The sequence below is a fragment of the Panulirus ornatus genome, chromosome 63 (assembly GCF_036320965.1).
Source record: "Panulirus ornatus isolate Po-2019 chromosome 63, ASM3632096v1, whole genome shotgun sequence".
Taxonomy (NCBI): Eukaryota; Metazoa; Arthropoda; class Malacostraca; order Decapoda; family Palinuridae; genus Panulirus; species Panulirus ornatus.
Window position 1 is genome coordinate 1,934,247 of NC_092286.1, and position 20,304 is coordinate 1,954,550.

The 20,304-nt window shown below is 40.1% G+C and overlaps 1 protein-coding gene across 2 annotated transcripts in view; it reads left to right on the top strand.

The window, feature by feature from the left end:
- Sec71 (ADP ribosylation factor guanine nucleotide exchange factor Sec71) overlaps window positions 1-20,304 on the top strand; it is a 399,392-nt gene that overhangs the window by 281,899 nt on the left and 97,189 nt on the right. For both annotated transcript variants that reach the window (XM_071656502.1, XM_071656503.1), the window contains exons 25-26: window positions 5,599-5,759; window positions 7,629-7,781. In XM_071656502.1, coding sequence (XP_071512603.1) covers window positions 5,599-5,759; window positions 7,629-7,781 — 314 coding nt within the window. The remainder of the gene's footprint in view (window positions 1-5,598; window positions 5,760-7,628; window positions 7,782-20,304) is intronic.

The window sequence follows — 20,304 nt, forward strand, 5'->3', positions numbered from 1 at the left end:
CAAGCTCTTCACCATTTCCATTTACAACACTGAACACCCCATGTATACCAATTATGGTTGAGAGAGCAGAAGAAGGAGTTTTGAAATGGTTTGGTCACATGGAGAGAATGAGTGAGGAAAGATTGACCAAGAGGATATATGTGTCAGAGGTGGAGGGAACGAGGGGAAGTGGGAGACCAAATTGGAGGTGGAAAGATGGAGTGAAAAAGATTTTTAGTGATCGGGGCCTGAACATGCAGGAGGGTGAAAGGTGTGCAAGGAATAGCGTGAATTGGAACGATGTGGTATACCGGGGTCCACATGCTGTCAATGGACTGAACTAGGGCATGTGAAGCATCTGGTGTAAACCATGGAAAGTTCTGTGGGGCCTGGATGTGGAAAGGGAGCTGTGGGTTTGGTGCATTATTACATGACAGCTAGAGACTGAGTGTGAACGAATGGGGCCTTTGTTGTCTTTTCCTAGCGCTACCTCGCACACATGAGGGGGGAGGGGGTTGTTATTCCATGTGTGGCGAGGTGGCGATGGGAATAAATAAAGGCAGACAGTATGAATCATGTACATGTGTATATATGTATATGTCTGTGTGTGTATATATATGTATACATTGAGATGTATAGGTATGTATATTTGCATGTGTGGACGTGTATGTATATACATGTGTATGTGGGTGGGTTGGGCCATTCTTTCGTCCGTTTCCTTGCGCTACCTCGCTAACGCGGGAGACAGCAACAAAGCAAAATAATGATAATAATAATAAAATATATATAAGGTTGACGAAGAGGATATAGGTGTCAAAAGTGGAGGGAACAAGGAGAAGTGGGAGACCAATTGTTGATGGAAGATGAAGAGAAAAAGATATTGGGTGGTTGGGGCCTAGATATGCAGGAGGATGAAAGGCGTTCATGGGATAGAGTTTATTGAAAGAATGTGATACACTGGGGTCAACATACTGTCTTTGGATTGAATCAGTTTGTGTGAAGCATCCAGGATAAACCATGGAAAGGTCTGTAGAGCTTGGTTATGGATAGGAGGTTTGGTTTTGGTGCATTGCATACGACACCTAGAGAATGGATGGCCATTCTTTCTTTGTTTCTGGGGCTACCTTGCTTATGCTGGAAACAGTGATCAACTATGAAAAAAGAATCATGTCAATTGGTTGTTTTGTCTTTACATCTCTTTAAGAACTGTTCTGTATCTAAGTCATCAGTCTGTTTTAAGAGCTTTCATAGGTTTTGATCAGACCAAGTATCTAAGATTAGCAAATTTGAGGCCTCTAGCCTTTGGCTGTAACTCAGTTCTCTTGATTCTGGTACCATATTTGTTGCTTTCTATAGGGTCTTCCCTATTAGCTCTTTGTGTTTCTTTAGCCTTGGTGACCAGACTACAGAAGCATACTCTAGTTCTGGCTTTTTGTAATCAGTGGACAGCTAGCTGAATACTTCCTTATTTATGAAATTGTATGTAATTCTCTTATTTGCTAGTGGACAGTTGGTGGGACTTGGGGGATAGGTTATGTACAATGTTGATTCTTATGTTCCCCAATGTTCATATTCCTGCAGGATGTTTCTTTTTAGATGAGAATCATACTGAGGTGTTCTTTTGCTGTGACCCATTCTCATTACTTTCCATTTAGCTGGGTTGAACTTGTAGGGTGATGTAATCTTGTTCCCACATGGCCTTTGGCTCATCTAAAAACATTCAGATAGGAGATTTAGGAGTTCAGACCTGAAAAACCATTTATATAGATCAAGAAAAGCAATTGCCGCAGAACAGAACCCTGTGGCTCACTAGTAACGACCTCATCTTATTTTGAGAAGGTTCTTCTGACATGCATCCTTTGTTCCCTGCCACTGTGATAATCTTTTATCCATTGAAGGAGTCTCCTTATTATTGGCTGCAGTTCCAGCTTCATAATCAGCCTCCTATGCATTATAGTGTCAAATGCTTTCTGGCAGTCCAGATACAAACAATCCACCCAGCTTTCTCATCTGTCTAAGACAGAGTTAACTTTCTCATGTAAGAGGTTTTTACACATGATTGTCTTTCCCTAAAACCATGCTGTCTCTTATATAGGTAATTTCTTGTGTGCAGAAAGTCATCCATTTGCCTCCTAGTTGTCTTTTTCAGAACCTTGTAAGCCACTTGTCAGGGAGACTGGTTTCTAGCTCGATGCCTATTACTTGTGTCCTTTCTTATAGATAAGTATGACGTTTGCCCTTTTCCACTCCCTTGGCACTTCACCTTTCTCCATTGACATTCTTGACCAGTATTTCAAGCTTGTCATGTGTATCTGCATATGTCTTTAGTACATATGGTGGAATATCATCAGGACCATGAGGCTTTTATAGGTCAAGAAATTTTAGTATCTTGTTAATGCCCTTTCAAGGTATCTCAGTGCATTCGAGAATCTCCTCCCCATTCCACTTCACTGTTGTTGGGGCATTAGTGTCTTCCACTGTAAAATTTCTTTTGAAATAATTGTTAAGTTCCTCACATATTCATTGTTAATTGTAAAGAACCTTGGTTCACAGTCCCCTGGACCTTGGCTACTGAATTCCACTAACCAGTCTGTGTTATTGTGGAATTTTTGAGGTTTGTGTAGTTTCCACAGTTATTTCTTAATTTCAAGTCTTGTTTCATCTTTGCTCTTTTAATTTCCTCATTTACCCCTTAGTCAAACTTGAGCATAACAAGATCACTTTTACCAACTGGTGTACCATATTTGATATTCTTATTATTCATGCAAGAACATGTGAAAATAGGTCCAGCAATGATGATGTATCTGTTCTTCTCATTATAGTGTGTTCATTGAAATGATATTGAAAATTTTCCTGTATAAACTAAGACTTGTGTCTCCAAGACTCCCTGTCGCTTTGAGAATCCAAACTCCTCTGATTTGTCTCTTTATGATAAGAATCCCCCATTATTAGTTATTTGTCAGTTTGGAGAAATACATGTTATACTGTTCCTAATTGTTCCTTCATTCTAATAGTATATATTTGGTCAGGATCATGGAAATATTTTGAAGGATTATGTATTACCATTGCTAAGCATTTTTCCCTTACAGTTATTCATTCTTTTACATACTACTCTGAAAGGGTCATCTTCCCTTATTTCTTGAAACTTCTTTTATTAAAAGGTTTAGAAATACTTTTCCTTCTCTTTCCTTCTATACTGTCATGTACCTCTGTAGGCCAAACAAGTGAGATCTTATCTCTTTAGTAAGCTTTGTTTCCATGACTCCAACAAAATCAGGTGCACTGACCCAAGTATGATTCTTGAATTCCAGCCCATAACCATTAATGACTAATCCATCAACATTTATATACATTATCTTGTCTTACATTACCATCTCCTAACACTCTTGGCTCCTTTTTCAGTGCTGGTAAGGCTGCTCCATCCTCTTGCTTCATTTGGCATCACCATTTTTTTTGCATTCTGACTGTTTTCTTTTTTGTTCTCCCTCTCTTTATTTATGTATTGCATTTGATGAAAACCTTACTGGATTTCTTCTTGTCTTTAAGTTTCTTAGTTTGCCTTATTACTTCCTGGGTAGATGACTTCAAGTCACATGTAACCATAACTGGATGTCCCCTTACACCTTAACTGTAACCACCAATTTGTCTCATTTCTTTCATCACCATCTTGTGTCTGACGATTCTCTAGCGTCCAGTAATCTTTAGATGGGCATTTCTTTCCCTTTCATGTTTATTTGGTGAATGTTCTTCCAAACCAGACATAATCATTGATTTACATGTGTCAGTCTCTTTCTCAATTTGATTTTGATACCTCCCAGTGGTCACTTCTTTTAAATTGAAACCTTTGAAAAAATTCTTTTTATTCACCTACAATAACATTTTAAAATTCTTTGATGACCTCATCTAGTACACTTCTCTTAAATGCAGAGATGGTAAACTAAATCATAAAACTCTCAACAATGCAAAGTGCATCATAACCTGTGCAACTTTCATAAAGTTTAACTTAAACAACTCAGATCTCTGGTCCAACCCTGACAATTGTAAATATTTCCTGATCAAAGTTAGATCCACAATTATCAATCCTCAGCCACAATAGATGATCATAAATCTGAAGCTAAGTTTGGAGAAACTAAAACATTGGGCATTCACACCACAGAATCCTGTTCTGGTGTTGTAAACCTTACAAAGCACCGGTGTGCTGCGGCTGCCGACAACATCCCCAGTCACTTCCTTCTTCTCACAAACACTGTCCTTGGAACTCATGTAGACTGATAACCACACAAAATGATGTCACAGTAACAGCACACAGGTCATAGACAAAATAGGCCATGGCATTACCAATATCGATTTAGGTGGGAGGTCTTCCACTCGAACCTTGATGTCCCACTAGAACAGCTTACCATGTCTCTTGAGTCATTATCGGCATGTGCGTGTATGTCCCACTGCCACCATGTCACAATGTGCCCTTCTACGAGCTTGGCAGAACCAGTTGGGCTGAATAAAAGGGAAGAAGGTCTACTGCACTTTGTGTTCCCACTTATATCCAGCAAACAACAACATGAAGTGCCTTTTGTGGTGATACTTTGTATTACAAGATAGCTTAGCTTTGCATTCACACAAATAGATGAATATTGTTATATTGGGCTTCCTTACCATACTTTGTGCTAATATAAATACAGTGTATCTTCCCAAACTAGAACACTGTGAATGCTGGATCTTTCCGGATCCAGACATTTTAGGAATCTACCAGTGTGTGCGTTGTGTCTTGGTTACTGGTGAGAGAGAAAAAAAAGATAAAACACCATTGTGGGATATTTCTATTTTATCCAAGTGATGTGATTAAAGATGGATGAGTTTTTTCTTAAAGCCCAGAATAAAACCGGAACCCTAACCAGACACTCGAAGTATGTCCTAGTTTTGACACCCCTGTGCACCAATTAGTCTAGGTTTTTGAGGATACCATACACTCAGTCCTAAGAATATTGTTGTAATGCAAAGCATACATCTAGTACATGGACCAGGATATTCTGTCTATGCCCATTTGTTTTTCTAGCTCCTTGTTTAACCTTTATTACACTTTCTTTTGTATTTTTGAAATTCACTATCTTGCTAATATTCATTGCCTCTTGAACTGAGTGCTTTCTTATGCCAAAACATTCTAATTATTTCCTTAATCTTCCTTTTTATTTTATACCTTTGCTAATCCTTTTAAAGTTTGTTCATATGTGTGTGTCCCATTTTCATAATATTCTTAAAAGATTTGTGCTGTTTATGTGTATTTTGTGAAAACTGTTTTCCTCTTTAGTATTTACTCTTGACTACATTAAATATTTTTTATATATATTTTGTCTATTTTTAATTGACAGTGTTGAAAGTGTCATCCCATTTGCATCTTCATGGCCTTTCTGTTTAAACTTTACTGTTATCCATCACATCTTTTGCATTCTTTGTCCAATTGTCATGAATTATTCAGTCTTAACTCTCAGCAATCACCCCATCCTTCTATTTCTTTCATATGTTGTTCTTTGGAGTGTGATGGATATGAAATGGATCAGTTAATATTTGTGATATTTCGGAATTTTCTTAGATGTTTAACGATATTTTATGATACTGTTACAGCTCAGATATACCAGAAACACTTCATCACAGTGATAGATTCATTCCAAGACTCTGTCAAGTGCCTGAGTGAGTTTGCTTGTAATGCTGGATTCCCTGACATCAGTATGGATGCTATATCACTCATTAGAGACTGTGCTAAATATGTTGATGAGAAACCACAGGTAAGGATATTTTTTCGGTATAAACGTCACTCGTTATCCTTCAAGTATCTTACTATCACTTAGATATTCTTAAAGAAACCAAGTCAATGTTTGTCCACAAAGGCTTAGGCTGAGTTGTCTGAATGTATGTAGTTGTAACCAAGATACAAATCCATTTGTTTTTCTAAGCATTTCTCACATACATTTTTCAAAGCAAACACCTGATCCACACATCCTCTACCACTTTTGAAACCACTCTGCTCTTCCCCAATCTGATGCTCTTTACGTGCCTTTACCTTCTCAATCAATACTCTCCCATATGATTTCCCAGGAATACTCAACAAACTTATACCTCTGTAATTTGAAAGCTCACCTTTATCCCCTATGCCTTTGTACAGTGGCACTAGGCATGCATTCTGCCAATCCTCAGGCACTTCACCATGATCCATACTTACATTGAATATCCTTACCAACCAATCAACGACACAGTCTTCCCCTTTTTTATTAAATTCCACTGCAATACCATCCAAACCCGCTGCCTTCCTGGCTTTCATCTTACGCAAAGCTTTCACTACCTCATCTCTGTTCACCAAACCATTCTCCCTGACCCTCTCACTTTGAACTCCTATCTGACTAAAACGCCCTATATCTGCCTCTCTATCATCACACATTCAACAAACCTTCAAAATATTCACTCCATATCCTTCTCACTTCATCACTACATGTTATTACCTCCCCATTTGCCCCTTCACCGATGTTTCCATTTGTTCTCTTCTCTTATGCATGTTATGTACCTCCTTCAAAAGATCTTTTTTTTATTTTCCCTAAGATTTAATGATACTCTCTCACCCCCTCTTTTTCACCTCTTGCACCTCTCTCTTGACCTCCCGCCACTTTCTTTTATACCTTTCCCAGTCATTTGCATGAATTCCCTGCAAAAATCGTCCAAACACCTCTCTCTTCTCTTTTTCATTAACAATCTTGCTTCTTCATCCCACCATTCACTACCTTTTCTAATCTGCCCACCTCCTACACATGACAGCTAGAGAATGAGTGTGAACAAATGTGGCCTTTTTTGTCTGTTTTCCTTGCAGGGGGTAGCGATGCTGTTTCCTGTGGGGCGGGGTAGCACCAGGAATGGATGAAGGCAAGCAAGTATGAATATGTACATGGGTATATGTCTTTGTGTGTATATGTATATTTATGTATATGTGTATATGTTGATGTGTGTATGTATATGTATGTGTATAGGCATTTATGTATATATATGTGTATATGAGTGGATGAGCCATTCTTTGTCTGTTTCCTGGTGCTACCTCACTGATGCAGGAAACGGTGATCAAATGTAATAAGTATATGATATATGGTTGAAGGGAAAAGAGGAGCCAGATTGTCAGTGAGATGTACAGAAGTAGTAATGAACTGTTAAGGGCTTAAAGTTTATTAGATGAGGTTGACAGAGGATTGGTTTCTTACTGTGTATAATGGAATCTTTTGTGAGTTAAGTTAGAGGTGTAAATGGAATTGTTAGTACTAGAAGTTGATATTCACTTTAGCACACTAAACATGTGTAGAGGTTGTATATGAATGTGCTGAGAAACTTTATCCACTGATCCATCCTGTGTAAATGGGAACGGAGTTAAAGATGATTGAGATATGATTACAGATTAATAATTGTAATTAAACTTCCTGTATTATCTTCATAATCAAAGGATAATAATTTTAGTTTCTCCATGTGGCCTTACAGGTGTGCGCATTCCCTCCTTTGCCTTTAAAATCAGACATTATAGACATAAAGCCCTTATCAGAATGCTCAATCAGCTGTCTAGTTCTTATGCAAATGCTTCTCTTGCACATGAAAATTTGAAGTTATAATTTGGGTTATTACAGATGTTCATGGAGCACAACTTAGAGGATGTGACTGTATGTGCTGAAGACAGGGTGTGGGTCCGTGGTTGGTTCCCCATTCTCTTTGAGCTTTCCTGTATTATCACAAGATGCACTTTAGATGTCAGAACCCGTGCTCTCACAGTCTTATTTGAGGTAAGTGTGTTTAATCATGTATCTATCACCACTAATGTAATCTCATGTTTTTTTGATAGAATGACTGATTGTTCTAGATCTTTTTAGTCTGTTTCCCTTTGGGTTTTTCCCACCATCTTCGGTATCCAAAACTCCAAAACTAGTTAGTGGATGTTCAATGTTCTTAGATACAATCTTAGATACAATCTTCAGTTAAGTAACTTCTCAGAGGAACAGCACAGTGAACAAGTGATTTAGAAAGAACAGGAAAATGGGAAATAGCAAATAAGTGTATTTGTAAGATTGTTTATAATTCTTATATCTTTCGGTTTACATAATGAATATTTTAAGTGAAAGACAGTCATCTTGCATCTTAACACTAGCATGGTTATAAGATATCATTTTGTTAGTTTCAGTGGCCACAGCAATTTCCAAAGCTTTACTGAATAGAAGGCGTTCTCTAGATTCAGATGATACTTCGTATATCATGTAGATATTTGGCTCTTCCAATTAATTGATTCTCCTGCTCCAGACTTAGGTAACTACCAGAAATGAAGCACCTAACTCTGTTTTTCAAGCAAAATTAAAACTTGTACTATGTCTCATGGGTTTTCAGAAAAGAGGAGTGAATGTTGGGGTGAAGAAGGTGGTGAGAGTAAGTGAGCTTGGGAAGGAGACCTGTGTGGGGAAGTACCAGGAGAGACTGTGTACAGAATGGAAAAAGGTGAGAACAATGGAAGTAAGGGGAGTGGGGGAGGAATGGGATGTATTTAGGGAATCAGTGATGGATTGCGCAAAAGATGCTTGTGGCATGAGAAGAGTGGGAGGTGGGCTGTTTAGAAAGGGTAGTGAGTGGTGGGATGAAGAAGTAAGAGTATTAGTGAAAGAGAAGAGAGAGGCATTTGGACGATTTTTGCAGGGAAAAAATGCAATTGAGTGGGAGAAGTATAAAAGAAAGAGACAGGAGGTCAAGAGAAAGGTGCAAGAGGTGAAAAAAAGGGCAAATGAGAGTTGGGGTGAGAGACTATCAGTAAATTTTAGGGAGAATAAAAAGATGTTCTGGAAGGAGGTAAATAGGGTGCGTAAGACAAGGGAGCAAATGGGAACTTCAGTGAAGGGCGTAAATGGGGAGGTGATAACAAGTAGTGGTGATGTGAGAAGGAGATGGAATGAGTATTTTGAAGGTTTGTTGAATGTGTCTGATGACAGAGTGGCAGATATAGGGTGTTTTGGTCGAGGTGGTGTGCAAAGTGAGAGGGTTAGGGAAAATGATTTGGTAAACAGAGAAGAGGTAGTAAAAGCTTTGCGGAAGATGAAAGCCGGCAAGGCAGCAGGTTTGGATGGTATTGCAGTGGAATTTATTAAAAAAGGGGGTGACTGTATTGTTGACTGGTTGGTAAGGTTATTTAATGTATGTATGACTCATGGTGAGGTGCCTGAGGATTGGCGGAATGCGTGCATAGTGCCATTGTACAAAGGCAAAGGGGATAAGAGTGAGTGCTCAAATTACAGAGGTATAAGTTTGTTGAGTATTCCTGGTAAACTATATGGGAGGGTATTGATTGAGAGGGTGAAGGCATGTACAGAGCATCAGATTGGGGAAGAGCAGTGCGGTTTCAGAAGTGGTAGAGGATGTGTGGATCAGGTGTTTGCTTTGAAGAATGTATGTGAGAAATACTTAGAAAAGCAAATGGATTTGTATGTAGCATTTATGGATCTGGAGAAGGCATATGATAGAGTTGATAGAGATGCTCTGTGGAAGGTATTAAGAATATATGGTGTGGGAGGCAAGTTGTTAGAAGCAGTGAAAAGTTTTTATCGAGGATGTAAGGCATGTGTACGTGTAGGAAGAGAGGAAAGTGATTGGTTCTCAGTGAATGTAGGTTTGCGGCAGGGGTGTGTGATGTCTCCATGGTTGTTTAATTTGTTTATGGATGGGGTTGTTAGGGAGGTAAATGCAAGAGTCCTGGAAAGAGGGGCAAGTATGAAGTCTGTTGGGGATGAGAGAGCTTGGGAAGTGAGTCAGTTGTTGTTCGCTGATGATACAGCGCTGGTGGCTGATTCATGTGAGAAACTGCAGAAGCTGGTGACTGAGTTTGGTAAAGTGTGTGGAAGAAGAAAGTTAAGAGTAAATGTGAATAAGAGCAAGGTTATTAGGTACAGTAGGGTTGAGGGTCAAGTCAATTGGGAGGTGAGTTTGAATGGAGAAAAACTGGAGGAAGTGAAGTGTTTTAGATATCTGGGAGTGGATCTGTCAGCGGATGGAACCATGGAAGCGGAAGTGGATCATAGGGTGGGGGAGGGGGCGAAAATTCTGGGAGCCTTGAAAAATGTGTGGAAGTCGAGAACATTATCTCGGAAAGCAAAAATGGGTATGTTTGAAGGAATAGTGGTTCCAACAATGTTGTATGGTTGCGAGGCGTGGGCTATGGATAGAGTTGTGCGCAGGAGGATGGATGTGCTGGAAATGAGATGTTTGAGGACAATGTGTGGTGTGAGGTGGTTTGATCGAGTAAGTAACGTAAGGGTAAGAGAGATGTGTGGAAATAAAAAGAGCGTGGTTGAGAGAGCAGAAGAGGGTGTTTTGAAATGGTTTGGGCACATGGAGAGAATGAGTGAGGAAAGATTGACCAAGAGGATATATGTGTCGGAGGTGGAGGGAACGAGGAGAAGAGGGAGACCAAATTGGAGGTGGAAAGATGGAGTGAAAAAGATTTTGTGTGATCGGGGCCTGAACATGCAGGAGGGTGAAAGGAGGGCAAGGAATAGAGTGAATTGGAGCGATGTGGTATACAGGGGTTGACGTGCTGTCAGTGGATTGAATCAAGGCATGTGAAGCGTCTGGGGTAAACCATGGAAAGCTGTGTAGGTATGTATATTTGCGTGTGTGGACGTGTGTATGTACGTGTGTATGGGGGTTGGGCCATTTCTTTTGTCTGTTTCCTCGCGCTACCTCGCAAACGCGGGAGACAGCGACAAAGTATAAAAAAAAAAAAAAAAAAAAAAAAAAAAAATGTCTCATTTCAGAAGGGGTTATGGGAGTGTGTGATAGAGTATAAGGAAGTAAATTCTAAATTGATGTAGGTAAAATTGAGAGTGGATAGCAAGAGATGGGTGATTATTGGTGCTTATGCACTTGGTCATGAGAAGAAAGATTATGAGAAGCACGTGTTTTTGGAGCAGCTAATTGAGTGTGTCAACAGTTTTGGTGCACGAGACTGGGTATTAGTGATGGATGATTTGAATGCAAAGGTGAGTAATGTGGGAGTTTTAAGGTATAATTGGTATACATTGGGTATTCACCGTTGTAAATGGAAATGGTGAAGAGCTTCTGGATTTGAGTGCTGAAAAAGACTGGTGATTGGGAATACCTGGTTTAGAAAGAGGGATATACACAAGTATAGGTATGATGATTGGGAATACCTGGTTTAGAAAGAGAGATATACACAAGTATAGGTATGTGAGCAGGAGAGATGGTCAGAGTGCATTATTAGATTGCATATGATTGATGGGCATGTAAAAGAGAGACTTTTGGATGTAAACGTGCTGAGAGGGGCAGCTGGTGGGATGTCTGATCACTATCTTGTGGAGGAGAAGATGAAGATATGCAGAGGTTTTCGAAAAGAGAGAGAATGTTGGGGAGAAGAGAGTGGTAAGAGTAAGTGAGCTTGAAAAGAAGACTTGTGTGAAGAGATACTAGGAGAGATTAGTATAGAAGGCAAAAGGTGAGAGCAAAGGAAGTGAGGGAGTGGGTGAGGAATAGGATGTGTTTAGGGAAGCAGTGATTGCATGTGCAAGAGATGCCTGTGGCATGAGAAAGGTGTAAGATGGACAGATTAGAAAGGATAGTGAGTAGTGGGATGAATAAGTAAAGTTGTTAGCGAAAGAGAAAAGAGAGGCATTTGGATGATACTTATAAGAAAGGAGTGCTAATGATTGGGAGATGTATAGAATAATATGGCAGGAGGTCAAGAGGAAGGTGTGAGGTTTGAAAAAGAGGACAAATGAGAGTTGGGGTAAGAGAGCATCATTAAACTTTAGGGGGAATAAAAGATTTCTAGGAAGGAGGTAAATAATGTGCAAAAGACTAGAGAACAAATAGGATCATTGGTGAAGGGGACAAGGGGAGAAGAGATAACAGGTAATGAAGAAGTGAGGAGGTGATAGAGTGAGTATTTTTAAAGCTAGTTGAATGTGTTTGATAGAGTGGCAGATGTAGAGTGTTTTGGTCGGGATGGTGTGCGAAGTGAGAGAGTTAGGGAGAGTAGTTTGGGTAAGAGAGAAGAGGTGGTGAAAGCCCATAAGAAGATGGAATACAGCAAGGTGGCAGGATTGGGTTGTATTGCTGTTGAATTTATTAAGAATGGGGGTGTTTATGTTGTTGATTGGTTGGCAAAAAATTTTCAGTGTATGTATGAATCTTCATGAAGTGCCAAAGGACTGGTGGAATGCATGTATAGCGCCATTGCTTAAAGGCAAACGGCATAAAGGTAAGTGCTCAAGCTACAGAGGCAAAAGTTTGTTGATTATACCTTAAAAACTGTGTGGGAGGGTATTGATTGAGAGGGTGAATGCATGTACAGAGCATCTGATTGCAGAGGGGCATTGCGGTTTTAGAATTGTTAGAGGGTGTGTGAATTATCTGTTTACTTTGAAGAATGTATGTGAGAAATACTTAGAAAAAACAGATGGATTTCTATTTGGTATTTATGGATCTGGAAAAGGCATATGATAGCACTGAGAGAGATTCTCTGTGGGGGATCTTAAGAGTATATGGTATGGGAGGTAAGTTGCTAGAAGCAGTGAAAAGTTTTTACCAAGGATGTAAAGCATGTGTATGAGTAGAAAGAGAGGAAAGTGATTGGTTTCCAGTGAATGTTGGTTTGCAGCAGGGGTGCGTGATGTCTCCATGTGTTGTTTATGGATGGGGTGGTTAGGGAGGTGAATGAAGAGTTTTGGAGAGAGGGGCAATTATGCAGTCTTTTGTGGATGAGAGGGCTTGGGAAGTGAGTCTGTTGTTGTTTGCTGAGAATACAGCACTGGTGGCTGATTCAGGTGAGAAACTGCAGAAGTTGGTGACTGAGTTTGGTAAAGTGTGTGAAAGAAGAAAGCTGAGAGTAAATGTGAATAAGAGCAAGGTAATTAGGTTCAGTAGGGTTGAGGGACAAGTTAATTGGGAGGTAAGTTTGAATGGAGAAAAACTGGAGGAAGTGAAGTGTTTTAGATATCTGGGAGTGGATTTAGCAGCTGATGGAATCATGGAAGCGGAAGTGAGTCACAGGGTGGGGGGAGTGGGCGAAGGTTCTGAGATCATCGTTGAAGGGGGCTAATGGAGAAGTAATAACAAGTAGTGGTGAAGTGAGGAGATTGAGTGAGTATTTGGAAGGTTTGTTGTATGATTTTGATGACAAAGTGGCAGATATAGGGTGTTTTGGGTGAGATGGTGTGTGAAGTGAGAGGGTCAGGGAGAATGGTTTGGTAAACAGAGAAGAGGTAGTGAAAGTATTGTGGAAGATGAAAGCTGGAAAGGCAGTAGGTTTGGATGGTATTGTAGAGGAAGTTATTAAAAAATGGGGTGACTGTGTTGTTGACTGGTTGGTAAAGATATTAGTTGTATGTATGGTTCATGGTGAAGTGCCTGAGGATTGGCGGAATGCATGCTCAGTGCCTTTGTACAAAGGCAAAGGGGATAAAGGTGAATGTTCAAATTATAGAGGTATAAGTTTGTTGAGTATTCCTGGGAAATTATATAGGAGGGTATTGATTGAGAGGGTAAAGGCATGTACAGAGAATCAGATTGGGGAAGAGCAGTGTGGTTTCAGAAGTGGGAGAGGATGTGTGGGTCGGGTGTTTGCTTTGAAGAATGTATGTGAGAAATACTTAGAAAAACAGATGGGATTTGTTTTGTTTTTTGTTTTTTTTTTAAACTATTCACCATTTCCCGCATTAGCGAGGTAGCGTTAAGAACAGAGGACTGGGCCTTTTTTTTGGAATATCCTCACCTGGCCCCCTTCTCTGTTCCTTCTTTTGGAAAATTAAAAAAAAAAAACGAGAGGGGAGGATTTCCAGCCCCCCGCTCCCCCCCCTTTTAGTCGCCTTCTACGACACGCAGGGAATACGTGGATTTGTATGTAGCATTTATGGATCTGGAGATGGCATATGATAGGGTTGATAGAGATGCTTTGTGAAAGGTCTTAAGACTATATGGTGTGGGAGGTATGTTGTTAGAAGCAGTGAAATTTTTTTTACCAAGGATGTGAGGCATGTGTATGAATGAGTAGGAAAGTGATTGGTTCCCAGTGAATGTTGGTTTGTGGCAGGGGTGTGTGATGTCTCCATGGTTGTTTAATTTGTTTATGGATGGGGCTGTTTGGGAGGTGAATGCAAGAGTTTTGGAGAAGGGGCAAGTATGCAGTCTGTTGTGGTTGAGAGGGCTTAGGAAGTGAGTCACTTGTTGTTTGCTGATGATACAGTGCTGGTGGCTGATTCAGGTGAGAAACTGCAGAAGTTGATGACTGAGTTTGGTAAAGTTTGTGATAGAAGAAAGCTGAGAGTAAATGTGAATAAGAGCAAGGTAATTAGGTTCAGTAGGGTTGAGGGACAAGTTAATTGTGAGGTAAGTTTGAATGGAGAAAAACTGGAGGAAGTGACGCGCTTTAGGTATCTGGGAGTTGAATTGGCAGCGGATGGAACCATGGAAGTGGAAGTGAGTCACAGGATGGGAGAGGGAGTGAAGGTTGTGGGACCATTGAAGAATGTGTGGAAGGCAAAAACGTTATATCAGAGAGCAAAAATGGGTGTGTTTGAAGGAATAGTGGTTCCAACTATCCTCATATTCCACTAAAATACCTTCCAAACCCACCACCTTGCCAGCTTTCATCTTCCACAAAGCTTTCACTGCCTCTTCTCTGTTTACCAAACCATTCTCCCTGACCCCCTCACTTCGCACACCACCTCGACCAAAACACCTGATATCTGCCACTCTGTCATCAAGCATATTCATCAAACCATCAAAATAGTCCCTCCATTTCCTTTTCACTTCACCACTCATGGTTCCATCAATGTTATATGGTTGCAAGGCATGGGCTATAGATAGGGTTGTGTGGAGGAGGGTGGATGTGTTAGAAATGAAATGTTTGACAATAGTGTGTGGTGTGAGGTGGTTTGATTGAGTAAGTAATGAAAGGGTAAGAGAGATGTGTGGTAATAAAAAGAGAGCAGAAGAAGGTGTGTTGAAATGGTTTGGTCACATGAAGAGAATGAATGAGGAAAGATTGACAAAGAGGTAGAGGGAACGAGGAGAAGTGAGAGACCAAATTGGAGGTGGAAGTATGGAGTGAAAAAAGATTATGAGCGATCGGGGCCTGAAGATACAGGAGGGTGAAAGGCGTGCAAGGAATAAAGTGAATTGGAACAATTAACGTGCTGTTAATGGATTGAACCAGGGCATGTGAAGCAGCTGGGGTGTACCATGGAAAGTTTTGTGGGGACTGGATGTGGAGGGGGAGCTGTGGTTTCGGTGCATTGCACTTGACAGCTAGAGACTGACGGTGAATGAATATGGGGAATGATATTTTATGTGTGGTGGGGTGATGACGGGAATGGATGAAGGCAGCAAGTATGAATTTGTACATGTGTATTTATGTATGTGTCTGCGTACGTATACGTTGAAATTTATGGGTATGTTTATGTGCGTGTGTTGGTGTTTATGCATATACATGTGTATGTTGGTGGGTTGGGCCATTCTTTCGTCTGTTTCCTTGCACTACCTCACTAACACGGGAGACAGTGATTAAGTATGGTAGATATATGAAAATGAAAATATATGTATATGTTTGTGTATGTATATGTATGTATACATTGAAATGTATAGGTATGTATATGTACATGTGTGGGTGTTTATATGTATACATGTGTATTTGGTTGGAGTTGGGTCATTCTTTCATCTGTTTCCTTGTGTTACCTTGCTAATGCGGGACACAGTGACTAAGTATAATAGGTAAATTAAATAAATGTGTGTGTGTGTATGTGAGTGCATGAGTGTTTTTCGTCTGTTTCCTGGTGCCACCTCACTGATGGGGGAAACAGTGATCAAGTATAATGAAATTGAATTAAAAATGATTGTTTTTTTTTTTTGCTTTGTCGCTGTCTCCCGCGTTTGCGAGGTAGCACAAGGAAACAGATGAAAGAAATGGCCCAACCCACCCCCATACACATGTATATACATACGTCCACGCACGCAAATATACATACCTACACAGCTTTCCATGGTTTACCCCAGACGCTTCACATGCCTTGATTCAATCCACTGACAGCACGTCAACCCCGGTATACCACATCGCTCCAATTCACTCTATTCCTTGCCCTCCTTTCACCCTCCTGCATGTTCAGGCCCCGATCACACAAAATCTTTTTCACTCCATCTTTCCACCTCCAATTTGGTCTCCCTCTTCTCCTCGTTCCCTCCACCTCCGACACATATATCCTCTTGGTCAATCTTTCCTCACTCATTCTCTCCATGTGACCAAACCATTTCAAAACACCCTCTTCTGCTCTCTCAACCACGCTCTTTTTATTTCCACACATCTCTCTTACCCTTACGTTACTTACTCGATCAAACCACCTCACACCACACATTGTCCTCAAACATCTCATTTCCAGCACATCCATCCTCCTGCGCACAACTCTATCCATAGTCCACGCCTCGCAACCATACAACATTGTTGGAACCACTATTCCTTCAAACATACCCATTTTTGCTTTCCGAGATAATGTTCTCGACTTCCACACATTCTTCAAGGCTCCCAGAATTTTCGCCCCCTCCCCCACCCTATGATCCACTTCCGCTTCCATGTTTCCATCCGCTGCCAGATCCACTCCCAGATATCTAAAACACTTCACTTCCTCCAGTTTTTCTCCATTCAAACTCACCTCCCAATTGACTTGACCCTCAACCCTACTGTACCTAATAACCTTGCTCTTATTCACATTTACTCTTAACTTTCTTCTTTCACACACTTTACCAAACTCAGTCACCAGCTTCTGCAGTTTCTCACATGAATCAGCCACCAGCGCTGTATCATCAGCGAACAACAACTGACTCACTTCCCAAGCTCTCTCATCCCCAACAGACTTCATTCTTGCCCCTCTTTCCAAAACTCTTGCATTCACCTCCCTAACAACCCCATCCATAAACAAATTAAACAACCATGGAGACATCACACACCCCTGCCGCAAACCTACATTCACTGAGAACCAATCACTTTCCTCTCTTCCTACACGTACACATGCCTTACATCCTCGATAAAAACTTTTCACTGCTTCTAACAACTTGCCTCCCACACCATATATTCTTAATACCTTCCACAGAGCATCTCCATCAACTCTATCATATGCCTTCTACAGATCCATAAATGCTACATACAAATCCATTTGCTTTTCTAAGTATTTCTCACATACATTCTTCAAAGCAAACACCTGATCCACACATCCTCTACCACTTCTGAAACCACACTGCTCTTCCCCAATCTGATGCTCTGTACATGCCTTCACCCTCTCAATCAATACCCTCCCATACAATTTGCCAGGAATACTCAACAAACTTATACCTCTGTAATTTGAGCACTCACTCTTATCCCCTTTGCCTTTGTACAATGGCACTATGCACGCATTCCGCCAATCCTCAGGCACCTCACCATGAGTCATACATACATTAAATAACCTTACCAACCAGTCACCAATACAGTCACCCCCTTTTTTTAATAAATTCCACTGCAATACCATCCAAACCTGCTGCCTTGCCGGCTTTCATCTTCCGCAAAGCTTTTACTACCTCTTCTCTGTTTACCAAATCATTTTCCCTAACCCTCGCACTTTGCACACCACCTCAACCAAAACACCCTATATCTGCCACTCTATCATCAAACACATTCAACAAACCTTCAAAATATTCACTCCATCTCCTTCTCACATCACCACTACTTGTTATCACCTCCCCATTTGCGCTCTTCACTGAAGTTCCCATTTGCTCCCTTGTCTTACGCACTTTATTAACCTCCTTCCAGAACATCTTTTTATTCTCCCTAAAATTTAATGATACTCTCTCACCCCAACTCTCATTTGCCCTTTGATTGTATGATTGTATATTGATAATAATAATGATAATAATAATAGATATTTGACTCTTTCATGACAGCTAGAGACTGAGTGTGAACGAAAGTGGCCTTTATTGTCTTTCCCTAGCACTACCTCGCACACATTTGGGGGGAGGGGGTAGTTATTTCATGTGTGGCGGGGTGGCAATGGGAATGAATAAAGGCAGACTATGAATTATGTACATGTGTATATATGTATATGTCTGTGTGTGTATACGTTGAGATGTATAGGTATGTATATTTGTGTGTGTAGACGTGTATGTATATACATGTGTATGTGGGTGGGTTGGGCCATTCTTTCGCCTGTTTCCTTGCGCTACCTCGCTAATGCGGGAGACAGCGACAAAGCAAAATAGATAAACAGATAAATAAAATAAATTGACTCTTGCAATTAATTGAATCCCTAGCTCTTGACTTAGTCAATTCCAGAAATGAAGTACCTTACTCTCTTCTTCAAACAAAATTAAAACTTGTTCCATGTCTCATTGACTTTGTATAACATGTTCCTGAACTTTGTTCTTTCAATCCTGGCATATCTGGCTGTACTGCAATTGTATATCTGTAGATTTTATCTTAGGGCTTGGCTCAATACAGAACTCTTTAGTTTTTAATACTGGTGAACAGTTACTCCTATGATGAGCATGGGCACCTTTAACTCACCTTATTTTTTTTTTTTTTTTTTCAGCAAAATGGCACCAACTGTTCATGTGTCCCAATCTTTTTCTCCCTTTAGAAAAGTATGTCCTCTTGCAGCCACTTTAACTCATCACCATTGTAGTATAGATGATTGTGTGTGAGGAGGGTATATAGATATACAGGATCAAGTAGTAGCTATACTGTTTAACAAGATGATTTCATATACAACAGTTTTTGAGGGATATAAGAGATTGCAAGAAGTTATTTGAAACTCCCTGAGATTGCCAGAAGACATTTGAAACTCCCTTTCATGAGGTTAAAGAACAGAAAAGTGTTTCTACTAATTGTATATCCCTCTTCAACTATCTAAAGTCTTCCATGAGACTGTGACATCCTCTCACCCGCAAGCCAAGATCTTCTACCTCGGGAATTTCAGCGTTCAACATAAGGAATGGTTGAATTCTGCTCCCTCCTCTCTCTCAATCTGCATCTTATTTTAGCACTGCTTCGTTAATAAGCTCAGACTTGGACAGGATATCTCAGTAGAGCAGACAAAATCTTGTTTTTAATATCTCCAAGACCCAGTTTCTACTCTTCTCTCAATTGAAAACTCACAGCTCTCGTCTTTCCTTTGACGGTTCTGTAATTCCACCCCTTGACTCGATGCACATACTTGGTATTACTGTAACATCCACTCTTTCTTGAAAGCCCCACAATACAGGAATAACCAAGTCTGCCTATCAGAAACTGGGTGTCCTGTTTAGATGTCAAAACTTCTCTTCTGAACAATTGCTCTATTTACATAAGGAATTGATTCATCTTTGTATGGAGTACTGCTCTCTTATTTGGGGTGGTTCTAGTTCTCTATGCTTATTTGACAGAGTTGAGTCGAAAGCGATCCGACTTATAGACTCTCCCAGGCTTACTTCCAAACTTGACCCCCTTGCCCTACGCCATAATGTTGGTTCACTTTCCCTCTTCTATTGGTATTACTATGGTTTCCACGCCCAAGAGCAGGCTGCTTGTGTACCCTCACAACTAGCCAGACCATGCAATACTCAGCAAACTGCTGCATCATATGGTTATTGTGTGACCATTGGCAACTCAAGGGGTGGGCTGTTTTGATAACTGCTTCTTTCCCTACGTGTCAGAGCTTTGGAACTCTCTATCTATGACCTGGCAAATTTCAAAAGACAGGTCTTTCACTTTCTCAAAAATTTATAAACACTTTTCCTTGTCTTTTCTTTTTCCATTTCATAATTTGCTTTATTTTTAATTAAGGTCTGGCCTTGATGTAGACTTCTGTCCATGACTGGAGCCTTCAATATAATAAAAAAGGCAGAAATTATTGAAAAGTCCTCCTGAAATTGTATAATTTATACAGAATATGTAAGAAGACAAATGGATTGATATTAGGTAAGAAACAAAACTAATGTTAAGAGCATGTACCAAGACACTAAGTGTGGATTGGAGAAAGAAGCCTAAAAATAAAGAGACAGAATATGATATTAGTAAAAACAAGCTGAAAGATGAGGAATGCCTTCTTCTATACTGTGTGAGTACAGTGATATAAAAAATGATGTAACCTTATCAAAAAGACACTGAAGAGATAATAGCAAAATTGCTGCTGCTGTTTTTTAAAACTGACAAAAACAGTGTTAAAATTGAAAACAGGAAAAGCATAGTAAAATGGATATAGAGAAAAAGAAAATGATTGATGGAAAAGGAAGCACAGACAGCAATTACCTAAACAG